Raw genomic sequence first — 15,047 nt, 5'->3', positions numbered from 1 at the left:
GCTTTCTCTCCTTGGAAAGCTTCTCAGATACAACTGTATCTCTTATTTATATTCCTTCATTTGCATTTCCATGTCATTGCTTGAATTTGTGTTCAGCAATGCTTTTCTTTTACTTTGTATCATAGCTGTTTCTGCCTCCATTATGTGATTTCCATCAGGGGAGAGCTGCCTATTACATGTAGCTGTGCCTTCAGCAGTGATTGGTACTCAACAATTTTTTGTTGAGTGGGACAAGACTCGACAATGTCTGATGCATTAGGCGTCATCTTCCTTTTGCTTATACCATTTTGATTCTTTTAAGGTTCTAGTCTTAGTTCTTGGGATAAGAACAACTTACGTTGTGTTTATTAATCTAGATATTGCACTTCTATGTGAAAACCCAGTAAATGAACCAGGAATGTGATTGTAAGACATGCAGACACATCCTCTGTGGCTGTCAGTTCAGCATAACAAATTAATTTGTAGAAAATATCCTTTTAGAAACCAAAGGAAAATCATCTTCTCCCTGGTAAGTATATTTTGCTAGTTACAGGATAACAGTCATGGGAGCAGCTATGCCAACCTCTCCTTCTGGCATCTGGGACAATGTTCTTGCATGGCTAGGCATCATCTGTGCTCATTTCTTGCCAGATCTTTATTTCCATCCTTGCCTGTTCAATAGGGTGCATGACACCTTCTTTTCTTCCTCTTTCTCCTAGCTTCATAAGGAGTGAACTGCTTATCTCTAAATGTTAAAAACTGCACTTATTAGAAGCTCTAAATAGAAAAAAAATTAAGGAAACAGAAATGCCCTTATACATGTGTATTAAATCCTCATGGATGGTATTAGGAAGTAACATTGCCACATAAATATTAAAAAACAAAAGTTATAGCAGATGATCAATAAATGCTATTCTTCTGTCCTCTAAGATCTTCTATTAATGACAATGACAGTTAACATTTTCTTGTGTATTTTTCATAAATCATTTTAAATATGACAAATATTGGCATCTAAAGTTTGAAATGATTATATAGACATGAATACACACATATACATGTATGAGTATGCATGTATTTATACTTCCTATTTATATTTAAAGGCTCCAAGAAAGCTGCTCTGGACTTTTATATTTTAATACATACTACTGCTCTCTCGTAGGCCCTCCCTGCCTCTCACAATCACCTCTGTCTTATTCTGTCACTGCTTTATCATCTCCTGTTGTCTGAGTCACCCAACCTCCTCATTGATGAGCATTAACATTTCCCCTTGAGTTTTTACAGTTTGGGCTACAACTGTAAATATCAATATATCTATTCACATCTATCCTTTGATCACTTCTACAAAGGATGTGTACATTTTACTTCTTGGTGGTTATAGGAAAATTGTCCTCCAAAACCTAAATTTTCACTAATTTAGACAGTGCCCCCAAGTTTTCAAAGGGCCTTGATTCTCTGCCATACTTTTCTGATTTTTGACAATAACTTAGGAAAAAATTATCTCAACTGAGCGTGATGGTGCATGCCTTTAACCTCAGCACTTGTGAGGCAGAAGTAGGATTACCATAAATTTGAGGCCATGCTGAGACTACATAGTGAATTCCAGGTTAGCCTGAGCTAAAATGAGACCCTACCTCGGGAAAAAAAAAAAAACAAAAAACAAAAAACAACTCATTGTTTCAATCCATATTTCTTTGGATGAAATGAGGATAATATTGAGTTGACAGGTAATAAGTACTTTACCTGTAAACAGCTTGTTCCAGGCTTGGCCCTTTTCTGCTTTTTTTTGTTTTGTTTTGTTTTCTCCTGTCTTTTCCTTACTGGTTGTATGCAGTTTTCCGCTGCTTCCTTAGACTAAACTAGCCGCCACACCACTGGGTGCAATTCAGCTTGTTTAAATACCCCTCATATATGGCTGGACATTCTTCTCACTTGTTCATGGGTTTCCTAGAATACAAACTGTGTTCTAGGATCTCATCTATCTTGTTTCCCACGGTATGGTGAATATGATTTCATTACATTGAAAACTAATTTCCCTCGAATGCTACGCAGGATTTAGGATTATACACGTTCTTTAAGGACTGATGAGGGAAGTATCTGGAATATCACAAATGAGTTTGGGGCTATGGAGATGGCTCAGCTGGTCAAGTGCTTGCTGTATGCGCTCGAGGGCCTGAGTTTGGATCCCTAGCACTCACATAAAAGTAGAACGGCATGGTGATGCATACCTTCCGTCTTGGAGGAGGTGAAGATAGGGGTTCCCTGGGGCTTGCTGCCTAGTTTGTCTAGCTGAGTTCATCAGCTCCAGGTTTGGCAAGAGACCCTGTCTCAAAAAAAAATAATAACTTGGAAAGCAGTTGAGGAAGAGACCCACTGTTATCCTTTGGCCTCACACATACACATGCAAAAAAGTTTTACTTTGTAGATGGACTATGAATAAAGTTAAAAAATTAAAAGTGTCAATTTTACTTTAGAAATTTTACCAGGAAGTTTGAGAGTTGAAAGGAAGAAAGAAAGAAAGAAAGAAAGAAAGAAAGAAAGAAAGAAAGAAAGAAAGAAAGAAAGAAATCTTTCTGTTTATCAAGACGTGATAGAATTGTTTCTATCAGAAAAGCTCTCTAGCTTAGGTACTGATTTATGACTTGGGCCAATCATTTTATTTTACTTTTTAATATTTTATTTATTTGTTTGTAAAGAGAGACAGAAAAAGAAAGAATAGGCATGCCAGGGCCTTTACCACCACAAACAAACTTCCAGATGCATGTGCCACTTTGTGGATCTGGGTTTACATGGGTACTAGGGAATTGAACTCAGGTTGTTAGGATTTGCAGGCAAGCACCTTAACCACCTAGCCAATTCTCCAGCCCATAATTTTCTTTCTTCTGCTTTGAAAATAGTATCTAGTACACAATAGGTGTTAGTGAACCCTTTGCACTTAGTAGTAATTGTGTCTGAAAGAGTTTGCTTCTTTTAAGAAGATAATCAAGGGCTGGAGAGATGGCTCAGCTGTTAAGGACCTGGCCTGCAAAGCCCAACAACTCAGGTTTGATTCCCCAATACCCATGTAAAGCCAGATGTACAAAGTGGTGCATGCATCTGGAATCAATTTGCAGCAGCTAGAGGCCCTGGCATGCCCATTCTCTCTCTCTGTCTCTCAGTCTCTCTCTCTCTCTCTGTTTGCAAACAAATAAAATAAATTTTTTAGAAGAAGATAATAAAGATAGTGGAAGTTAGAGATATATCTGTTTTTAAGCAATTTAGTGGTTTGTTTTGAGCAAATTATCTCCTTAAGGAGCCTCAAGGTTGTGGTAATATTAGATGTAACTGTTCAACACTAGGTGAGTATATAGTCTTCAGGGTCAAGAAAACTTTACTAAGAGAACTGTACTACAGAATTGAGTCCAATATTTACTTGTAAATTGCAATGAATTTTACCAGGAAAGAAATGCTAGAAAAATACCAAGACAAAGTATCATATGATACTCTTAAGGAACTAATTTGATTTGTTTTTCTTTGTATAACACAGATGAGTTTGAGTCACATCATATTTTTCTGTGTGTTTTGTCCCTCTTTGTCTAACTCCTTGACCATGCACATTGGCTTTTAATCTAACAATTTTACACTTACAGAGCTATCCTGTCAAACTAAACTGCAATTATTATGCTACCTACTTATATAAGAAAATAATTTCACATCCAAATAGTATTCAAGTAGAAGTTTCAAAAGTTAAATGTCACACTAGCTGAGGTTAAATGTATAATTGATTTGGGTATCTTCTGTACAGCCGTGTTAATTGAAAACCATATCTTAAAACTTTTATTGTTCCTAGAATAAATTACTGGAACCTAAGCGACAGCAACAAGAGGAAGAAAGAGCCAAAATCCATCAAGCTGAGCACAGGAGGTATAACTGACTAATAAAATAAGCATCCTAGGTAAAATCAATTACTTGTAAAGTTTTGCAGTGTTTCAGGAAAACACTAAAGTAATATTGACTATGGTTCTGGAATCATCACCTTTAAATCTTTGTCATTGTGTTGAGATGTATGAGATATGCCAATTGCTACATATCTATGCGTATACTATGCATATGTATACATACATATGCACATGCACACAAATTCTCCAAATTTCTTTGATATAGGGCATTGAAACTCACGTTAGAAGGCTGAATAATGCCATATGTTTATTAAGGATACATTAAATTTGCCTTCCATGGTACAGAGTATCTTACGCCTTTGATATAGTGCTCAACCATTTGCAAACTACTTTAGAATAACCACATTGGCATAGATGGTCAGATACCAATGCTCTGACACAAAAAGCTCAGGTGAAAATTCATTAAAGGTATTTTATGATCACCAATATGCTATGGAAGTAGAAAAGCCACAATATAGAACATGTAAGTAATTCTTAATAGTTTAAGGACTCTTTTTCATAATATCAGATGTAAGTACTTTGGGAATATCCATTAATATATTACCTTAATGTTGAAGCATTGCTAGTAATGCAACATTGTCTCTCACTGCTATGCTGGGATCTTCTCAGGGTGGCATCTATATTGAGTTCTTTGTGTGGAGAGGGGAGTGTTTGAGTATATTAGAACAATTTATTTATTATTTATTTAAGAGAGAGAGAGAGAGAAAGAAAGAAAGATGAAAGAAAGAAAGAAGAAAGGAAGGAAAGAAAGAGAGAGAGAGATTGTGCATGCCAGGGTCTCTAGTGAATAAAAAGGAACTCCAGATGCATATGCAACCTAGTGCATCTGGCTTTGCATTGGTGCTGGGGAAACAAACCTGGGCCCTTAGGCTTTGCAGGCAAGTGCCTTAACTACTGAGCCAGCTCTACAGCAATTTAATGTAAGGGTTTTCATGATTTAATGTGATGGCTTCTCATATGTATTGACCCTTCCCCCTATTACTAAAGTATATTTGAGTTGTGGTGATTTCATTCTGTGAGTGACACACAGAAACACCCAGTGGAAGGCTCAGCTCTGAGGGCACGCCTAACCATGGGGGTGCTTATGTTCTTGTCAGTGAACTATGCTGCTTCTACATTCTTCTCAAAATAGTTTTATAACGTCACATGTAAATTTAAGATTTTTAAACAATAATTTAAGGAAACATCAAAACTTTGAGACATTGGTTAGACTATTTTGTTGGGTAAATTATAAATAAGGGGGACCTTATATAAAATAGACCATAAATTATTCAGCTCTTATTACAAGTTTTGCTAATTTTTTCTTTAAAAGACTTCTGGTTAAAAAAAAATACTTCTATTGCATTTATATAACACTGGTTGCAAGCAGTAGCCAATTATTTCTGTGGTTTTCTGAGGATTAATTTGATTAGAAAGCCTTATGCATCTGAAAGATAGTGGTATGTAACCTTAACAACCCCAATTACTAATAAATTAACCTTTGATGGGCACCCAGTAAAAGTACATGCTATTTAACTAGAGATAGAAAGAGTTTTCTTATTATATGAGTCTTTAATTTTATTTCCTTACTGAAAAAAATGTAAATATTGGTGGAGCTATTTATTTTCTATACCTGTTTTCTCTTTTATTGATCTAGTTAAATATACATCAAAGTTTTATCCATGTGGAACTTTCTCTGGATAATAAAGCCAGTAATCAAATGTAAAACAACTGATCAAGCTTTAAAACACATATTTTATGTTCCTAATAAATTCTTTAAAAGAGGGCTGGAGAGATTGCTTAGTGGTTAACATTCTTGCCCGTGAAGCCTAAGAATCCAGATTCTGTTACCCAGGACCCACATAAGCCAGATGCACAAGGTGACACATGCATCTGGAGTTCATTTTCAGTGGTTAGAGGCCCTGGTGCACCTATTCTCTCTCTCTCTCTCTCTCTCTCTCTCTCTCTCTCTCTCTCTCTCTCTCTCATAAATAAATAAAAATGAAAAGATTAAGAAACTAAAAAGAACTTGTATTTGTACTGCCTCTGAAGTGCATAGAGGGCTTTCCCATGATATATATACAATATGCAGTCAATAACCATGTTTTGGCTCTTATTTATTTATTTTCTCAATTTTTATTAACATTTTCCATGATTATAAAAAATAACCCGTGGTAATACCCTCCCTCCCCCCATCAATAACCTTTTGATGATGTGCTGGAGCTCAATTGTTAAGGCTACAAAATCTAATGACCTGAGTTGGATTCTCCAGTGAGCATGTAAATCCAAATGCACAAAGTGGCACACATGTCTGAAGTTCATTTGCATTAGCTAGAGGGCCTGTCATACCCATTCTCTCTCCTTCTCTCTCTCTGTCTGCCTCTCTTCTCTCTGTCTCTCTCTGCTCATATATATACATACATATATATGTGTGTATATAAATACATATATATATATTATATATGTATATATATTATATATATATATATATATGAACAAAATAGTGGTGTCAGGATGGGGAGATGGCTCAGAGGCTAAAGGAACTTTCTTGCAAAGCCTTCCAGCCTGGGTTCAAGTCCCCAGTACCCACATAAAGGTAGATACACAAAGTGAAACACATGTCTAGAGTTTGTTTGTAGTGGCAAAAAGCCCTGATGTGCCTATAGTCTGTATGTATGTCTATCTCTTTTCTTCTCTTCTTCCCTTCTGCACATGCTCTCCCTCATAAATACATGAATAAAATATCTTAAGTATGGAATCTATTATTGGGGCAACAATACAAGTTATATAGTACATATAGTACATATGTACGGGGCATAAGTTAGGTGTTCTCCAGGAGCAAAATGTCATTAGAGTTAAGAAGGCAACATGATTAGAAATTCATACAGAAGAATATTCAACCTTGAGATGATAATAGGAAGCTTGTGAGATTCCCTGTGAATTTTTCAATGCATCCTTCAATGAGCTTGAACCTAAACCTGCTCCCAAACCTGACCCTGTGTAAACATTTGAGCAAGAGAAGCAAGTAGACACTCCCAAGAGAATAGACAGAGCATGGAGTCAAGGGCTTGCAAGATGTCTGGGTCACTCAGTGAATGCCAACATGAACTGACTTGATTTACAGAAAATTCAACCACTACTGCATGATAGTGTCTAATCCAAATTTACCCCCAGAAGAAAACCCAAAATGCAAGTGAGAAATAAAATGCAGTTCTGTTTCCACCTAGTCAATGAGAATGTCCCTGGAGCTTTGACTCCCTCTTTGGACTCTTGCTATCAATGGAGAGAAACAAGCTTTTGGCAGCCTGTTACTTTAGTTGACCCATATTGCAGTGCACAGACTGGTTATGGGCCTTCCTTGAGTATCACAGAGAGCTCAACCTCTGCTTCTTTTAGTGACCAATGCTTGGGAGTGAATTGTGTCACCTTGCTTTATGACAAGCCAATGAGCACAGTTGCCACTGAGCTGTTGAACATTTTACTCGCCACAATCTGTGTTTTCATGCTGCAGCTGCTGTCCATGACAACAGGTGACAGTAGGGACCATTTTTTCCCCAGAAGGCTCATTCACTCCCTAGGTATTTTATGAGGGCACACTTTCCATTGTGGGTCTAGGCATGGGGCAAACCCAGCAGAAAAGATCTTTGACCACATGGAAATTAGTCTGGAAGACAGAAACAGATGCCAACAATTAAACAGCAAGGCCTTTTTCAAATGGTGATAAACAGGGTGAGAATAATATCACAGGGTGATCAGTTGGAGGTGACAGCTGACTAAAGGCCTCCCTCAACAGGATGAGAGCTAGGCACATGGGGGCAGAGACATGGACTTTGGTAACCCCTTGTTATCAGCCGAGGGCAAACACAAATCCTTTGCTGTGGGAATAAGTTTGGAATTTGAATGCCAGATCTTATCCTATCTGCGCTGGTTAAGGAAGAGAGCAGTACGCAATGAGGCAGAAAAGCTAGGAGGGGTGCAGTGTATGATTGCATAAGCCAGCAACTAGTGTGAGACTAGTAAAGTCCTGGGAGGGTTTTAAGAAGAAGGAAAGCAAGATTACTTTCTTAACTTCCAGGAGTTGTGTGGAAAATGGATGGCAGCGGGGAGTGGAGATGCGATGCTGATGAGGACTGGGATGAAGATCATGAAATGAGGGAAGCCAGGAGATTAAATAGGTAGAATGGACAAGACATCTAGTGGATTGTGTGAGGCATGGGAGAGATTTAGGGATTCTGAGGGAAACTCCCTCTTTGTTACTAGCAAAATGACTAGGTAGGTGCTAGAGAGATTGTTCAGTAGTTCACTTGTTTGCAAAGCCTGATGGCTGGAGTTTGATTCCCCAGTAACTACATGTAAGCCAGATGCATAAAGTGGTGGATGCTTCTGGAGCTCATTTAGAGTGGCAGGAGGCCCTGGTGCACCCATACTTTCTCTCTCTCTCTTTCTCTCTCTGTCTGCCTCTTTCTCTCTGTCTTTCCCTTACTCAAAAATAAATTAATAGAGGGCTAGAGAGATGGGTCAGTGGTTAAAGGCACGTGTTTGCAAAGCCTGAGCAGTGTGGGCTCAATTCCCCAGTACCCATATAAACCCAGATACCCCAAGTAGCACATGCATCTGGAGTTCACTTGCAATGACAGGAGATTCTGCTGTGCCCATTCTTTCCCCTGCTTCCTCCCTGCATATAAATAAATGAAAATATTATAACTAAATAAAATTTTTAAAAGACTAGATCAAAATAGCTCATGAGGGGCTCCTACGGCCTCATCCCTCCCTGAAGAGCTACTGGCAGTCAATGGTTGCTGGGAAAGAAGAAGACAGTTCTTTAGTGGTGTCATCACCAGTAAATTGTCCGCACTATAATGAGTAATATGCACCATGCTCTTGCGAGCAATCCTAATTAAACTCAGTGGGTTTCCCTCCCTCCCCTCTCTCTCTTTTGCACACAAAAAGAAATATTTTTTTTAATTATTTATTTATTTGAGAGCGACAGAGACAGAGAGAAAGACAGATAGAGGGAGAGAGAGAGAGAATGGGCGCGCCAGGGCTTCCAGCCTCTGCAAACGAACTCCAGACGCGTGCGCCCCCTTGTGCATCTGGCTAACGTGGGACCTGGGGAACCGAGCCTCGAACCGGGGTCCTTAGGCTTCACAGGCAAGCGCTTAACCGCTAAGCCATCTCTCCAGCCCACAAAAAGAAATATTAAAATACAAGGGGAGCCACTTGAGGAGAAGAGGAATGGGAAGTGACAAGAAAAGGAATTAGGAGTGGTAAATTTGATTAAAATACCATATATACCTGTATAAAATTGTGAAGATTTAATTAATCAGTTTGAAAACCAGCCCTAGGTGTGGAGGCAGCCCAGAACATCCTTGGTTGTGTTGCTCCCAGGTACTAGGGTCAATTTCCTCTGCCTTCGTAGTCAACCTGTAGCTCAGTAATGCTGTGTTCAGCCTGCCTTCTGAGAGAGTCGGAAGGACGATTTAGCCTGAGCTAGGCTTGCCAGAATGTGACCCTTGCAGAGATTTTACAGTGAGAAGCGGGAAAGCTATGTCAAATCTGAGATGCAACCACCACCTGGGGGAACTTGATGCTGTAGAGGACGAGCAAGTCAGTGACCCAGAGAGCAGAATGAGTGCAAACACAGCCAGCCTCAGAGTGAGCATCACCTCCAGCCTTTGCCTTTACTACCCAGATACTACTTTCCTCAAAGTGCCTGAGTTTCTGTTGGTTATGACTTGTAGCTATGCACGTTGACTGAATATACGACTCGTCTTCGTGAGTGAAAAGGGGCTCGGAGGACTGGCTCTACCTTAAGTTCCTTCCACTAGTGTGCACTCACTGCTGTGTGTTTGTTCTGCTACCAAGAAGCTCACAGTTTTACGTGTGCAATTCCTAAGTAATCCATTGCTATTTGTCTAGTTTCCAAGTCCTGAAATCTCTTAGTCATGACAGGCAATATTGAGCATAGTATTGAAAAGTCCAGGAGACAAATATTTTAGAAAAATGATTATTAACTGAAACTTCAGGTAGCCAGTTCTAGAAGAGAATATAGTGAGTCCACATCCACAGATTCAACCAGTTGTACATTGAGGCACTCAGAAAAAATACCAGGTGTGTAGCTCTCCTTGTTATTATCCCCTAAACAAGACAATGTAATAACTTTTTACATAGCACTTATATTATAGGAAGCATTGTTAGTAGCCTAAAGATCACTTAACATATATGAGGGGATATGTGTGGGACACATGCAAGTCCTTGTATCATTTTATATAATGGGGAATGTTGGTACCCTGGAATCAATCTCTCATGGATACTGAGGCATAACTGTATCCCCATCACTGTACTGGCAGCCCTTAAACTAATCTTTATGAATTTTTTTTTTCGAGGTAGGGTCTCACTCTGGTCCAGGCTGACCTGGAATTAACTCTGTAGTCTCAGGGTGGCCTTGAACTCATGGGGATCCTCCTACCTCTGCCTCCCGAGTCTTGGAATTAAAGGCGTGCGCCACCACGCCTGGCTGAAATTTTTCTAATTAATTCAGAACTTGGTTTCTGAACTTGTCCCTATTCCATTCATTAGACATTTGCACTTTTCTCTAGCATATTTCCCACTCTCTCCTTCCATGTTCGCTCTGCTTTCTATTGATGGGATTGGTTTAGGAAGACCAGCAGTACAGTCTAGCATATGTGGGAGTCATGTGTATCCTGTATTAGTGCTGTTATAGACCTCTTTTTTTTCTTCTTAAAAACAAAACAAAACATTTAATTGTTGCTGAAACCTCTATGTTTCTTCATTACTTGGGTTGTTTGAGTGACCAAAGCTGAACAGGTGGAAAATCAGACAGTGAAACTCTCAACTTAAGAATTCATTCTTGGGCTGGAGAGATGGCTTAGTGGTTAAGCACTTGCCTGTGAAGGCTAAGGACTCCGGTTCGAGGCTCGATTCCCCAGGACCCACAATAGCCAGATGCATAAGAAGGCACACGTGTCTGGAGTTCGTTTGCAGAGGCTGGAAGCCCTGGCGCGCCCATTCTCTCTCTCTCTATCTGCCTCTTTCTCTCTCTGTGTCACTCTCAATAAATAAATAAATACATGGAAAATGTTAAAAAAAAAAAAAAAAGAATTCATTCTTAGCTTGAGCCAAGGTTGCCACCAGCCCTAATAAAGAACTGCCCCCAGGATGCCTCGTGATGGCTGGTGGGCAAGAGGACACTACAGCTTTCTTCAGAGCTGAGGAGGAAGTAGTCTCCACATCAGTTCATACAGCACACTAGCTTCTCAAAAACCTCTCAGCCCTGCAGCAGGCTTTTGACTTACATACATTTTTCATTGTTTTAAAGGGTAAATAATGCTTTTCTGGCCCGACTCCAAGGCAGAAGTCAACCAGGTGGCCTCGAGCAGTCTGGAGGCTGTTGGAATATGAATAGTACCAACAGCTGGGTGAGTTTTCCTCTTTTTTTTTTTAAAAAATCATCTTTCCAGGTTAAAGAATAAAACCAGTGAGCATTTTAAAAATATATTGTGGCCATCTCCCTAGATATTATTTTTTGATGTGCTGTTCAGCTGTGCAATGGGCAGCCAGCTGGGTGATTACTCTTAATTTTACAGTAGCTAGAGAGGGAGAGCAGAGAGCAAGAGTGTTGATTTTAACTCTGTCCAATCACAAAAAAAAGAAAAAAATGACATCTGCTCTTTGTTCTCAGCATGATTGCATGGACTATAGAGCTTTTCTTCTTCTTCTTTTTTAATCACCTCTTGCCTAGACCTCCAACAAAAACAAATGAATATTTTTCCATAGATTTTAAGTGAAATATGGTTATAAGAATAGTAAGCATCATTCTGTAGTAATGCATTCTTTTCAGTGAAACTAGCACATCAAAGAAACTTGCATTTAATTTTTCACTACAAAATGATTTTTAAAAAGGTACAGTTGGAAATGAAATGTACTTATATATTTCTGTGAAAAACACCTTGCAACTGTATATGCTTACTGCATTTTGTGTTTGCAATATGTTGTTGGACCAGCACCAAAAATGCTGAAATATCTGTGATTGTGAGGATTACAATGTGTACAGAGTCAAGACTCATCACAGTATGTTTTATAGTTTAATTGAAGCCTGGGTGCATAATGATATGCAAAAACATATCTGTATCATCTATATCTGGATGAATTCAGAAGCCACGTAGACATGTTTAAGCTGGCAAAACTGAACAAAATCCTAATCTCTAGAGAATAAATAATGAATAATTGAAGGGGAAAGATCATGTTTGAGAAGTCAATGTGTTAGACATCACATAGGCATATTTCCTGGGAAAGCATATAGTAGTTAAAATTGATAGATGTGTTTTGTAAGTATATCTATAGTTAAGATAACTAAACATAAGTGGATTTGCAGATAAAATGGGTGCATCCATTTTCTCCATCTGTGTGGTATTTGTTTTGATGTGGCATTCAGAATAGTGCCAACATGGAAGAGAGTAAAAATAATTAAAATGCTGTATCCTTACACTGTGTTTGGGTAAGTTGATGTTGTGTGTGTGATACAGAATACACAGTATTGACTTACAGCAATACATAAGTAGGGGTCACAGGGAAAATAGGGCATGTTAAGTTGAAGATTGCATCAGTTACTTCTCATGTCAGGGACAAAACACCTAACCAAGATGATTTATAAGAGGAAGACTTTGTTTCAGTTTACAGTTCCAGGTTATGGTCCATCATGGTGGGGAAGATACTGTGGCAAGGACTTGGTCACATTCAGTGCACCGAGAAAGCAGAGAGTGATGAATACTGATGCTCAGCCAGCTCTCTCCTTGTATACAGTCCTGAACCCATGCACAGTTCAAATGGGTCTTCCCACCTTAGTTAACCTAATCAAGACAATCACTCAGGTGATTCTCAGTTCTCTCAAGTTGACAATTAATGTAAAGCATCACCAAGACATCATCCATGTTCACATAACTTAGCTGCAAAAATGCAGCTGAAATCAAATTTTGGTCAGGATCTGGAAATTCACTATAGATTGTTCATTTTTCCACTTCTTAGCAACTTCTAAAATTTAGAGAGTAGCTAAAAAAATAACTGGGAAAGAGGTGAATATAATGAGACCACAAAAAATACACAGCAGGTGGGATTCAACTAAGGAAATGAGGATTGGCAACCTGGCTCCCCATAGCTATTGGTAGACCTTAGAGTGTGAGTTACAGATTACCACTTAGACTCCATACATCCAAGAGAAGACTGTCATTTTTCTCATGATGTAATGGCGACAATGGTTGTGTGAATTTTTTAGTAGGTCAAGCATACACATGTCCAAGGAAGTTATTGGCTTTTGCCTTACTTGAAAAATCGGTGATGAAAGGTGAGAGCTTCCCTAGGCTCCCCTCTACACCTCGGCTTACCTACAACCACCTAGACTTCTCTGCATGCTTTCCCTATGCACCAGATTCCCTCTCCTCTACCTGCTGGGACATTTTGTTTTAAATATATTTCCTCCTCTCTCCTGAGTCATCAGACTTTCTATCTAAGTAGAAATTTTCATCAGCATATAATATGAAGAAGTAAGTTCTATGATACTTTGCTATCTCTAATTTCTTTTCCTTTTTAAAAAAATTTTTGAGACAGCCTTACTCTGTAGACTAGGCTGGCTTAGAACACTTGATCCACCTGACTTAGTCTTTGAGTGCTGGGATTATGGTGTGTGGCTCCAGTTTTTAGTTAAACTCACCGTAAGAATTTTTTTTTAATTAATATATGTATTATTTTTATTAGTTATGAGCATATTCAATATGTAAACAGCACATATTGGTACCATTCTTTCCCCCATCCCTGCCCTTCCTCCAAAGGTACCCTCCTCATTGGGGATTCCAGTCATCCCCATGGGGATTGTGGGTCATTGTGGGGGCAGCCGTCAGTTTGGGGGAGAGGGAATGTCTATGTGCATAATGTCCCAACTTATGGCTCTAACAATCTTTCTTCCCCCTCTTCTGCTAAATTCCCTGAGACGTGTTGGGTGTGTTTTAAGTCTACTTTAGTGATGGGCTCTTAGGAGCCTTTGGATCTTGGTTTGGCAGGTGTTGAGTGTCCTCATTGTCTATCTCCTTCACCCTTGTGCTAATATCAGGTTCACTGAGAAAACAGCACTCTTGCTCATTTCCCTAATTCCTCTATGGTTTCAGCTGGGGTTCTGGTGAAGTGTGTTGGGTCATTTATCTCCTCAAGTCCTGCTTCTATATGAAAAAGAGAAGCAGATTCTCCAATGGAGAGTGACGTCAGCACAGGTTAAATAGGATAACCATTATTAGTTTAGAGAGAACTTAATGGGTGTAGACCCTCTTATAGCCCAAGCTTAGTGTTATCTTGATGTTGGAAAGCAAACTCATTATCTGGATATGATTCTGACTTGTTTCCCAGTTCCAGATATGGTTTCCTTTCCACTGAGTGGATCTGTTATATATATAAAATGTATGATCTATGTTGGGGAAGGTTCCATAGGATGCTGAGAAGAATGTGTATTGTGTAGATTTTGGGTAGAATGTTCTGTAGATGTCTGTTAGGCCTATAGTGTTGTTGATTTTTCCCTGTTGACTTTTTATTTAGATGATCTATCTACTGACGATAGTGGAGTACTGAAGTTCCCCAATATTATGGGGTTGGTGTTTGTTTCTGTTTTGTTGTCAAGTAGGTTTTGTTTTATGAATTTTGGTGTACCTGTGTTTGGTGCATACAGATTGATGATTGTGATATCCTCTTGTTGGATCATTCCCTTGATGAGTAAGAACTGGCCTTCTTTGTCCTGTTTGATTACTTTTGGTTTTAAGTCTATTTTTCCTCATATTAGTATTAGCAATACCTCCTTGTTTCTTGTTTCTGTTCACTTGGAATATCATTTTACACCCTTTCACTCTGAGGAGGTATCTGTCTTTAGTGGTGAGGTGGGTTTCTTGAAGACAGCAGATTGAGGAGTCCATTTTTCTGATCCACCCTGTTAACTTGTGTCTCTTGATAGATGAATTAAGGCCATTAATGTTGAGGGTAATAACTGTGAAGTTTGATTTAATCCCTGTCATACTGTGGTGCTTTGTGGGGTTTGGTGTTTTCTTGGACTTTGTATTTTTTTGATCCTTCTCTAGATTTGGTTATTGTGATCTGCTT

At 38.9% G+C, this 15,047-nt stretch overlaps 1 protein-coding gene across 2 annotated transcripts in view; it reads left to right on the top strand.

Annotated features, from left to right (window-relative positions):
• Positions 1-15,047, top strand: part of Epsti1 (epithelial stromal interaction 1) — a 149,012-nt gene that overhangs the window by 108,574 nt on the left and 25,391 nt on the right. For both annotated transcript variants that reach the window (XM_045145827.1, XM_045145828.1), the window contains exons 7-8: positions 3,806-3,879; positions 11,233-11,332. In XM_045145827.1, coding sequence (XP_045001762.1) covers positions 3,806-3,879; positions 11,233-11,332 — 174 coding nt within the window. The remainder of the gene's footprint in view (positions 1-3,805; positions 3,880-11,232; positions 11,333-15,047) is intronic.

This window comes from Jaculus jaculus, chromosome 3, assembly GCF_020740685.1.
Source record: "Jaculus jaculus isolate mJacJac1 chromosome 3, mJacJac1.mat.Y.cur, whole genome shotgun sequence".
NCBI lineage: Eukaryota > Metazoa > Chordata > Mammalia > Rodentia > Dipodidae > Jaculus > Jaculus jaculus.
This window is presented reverse-complemented; position numbering and strand designations above follow the sequence as displayed.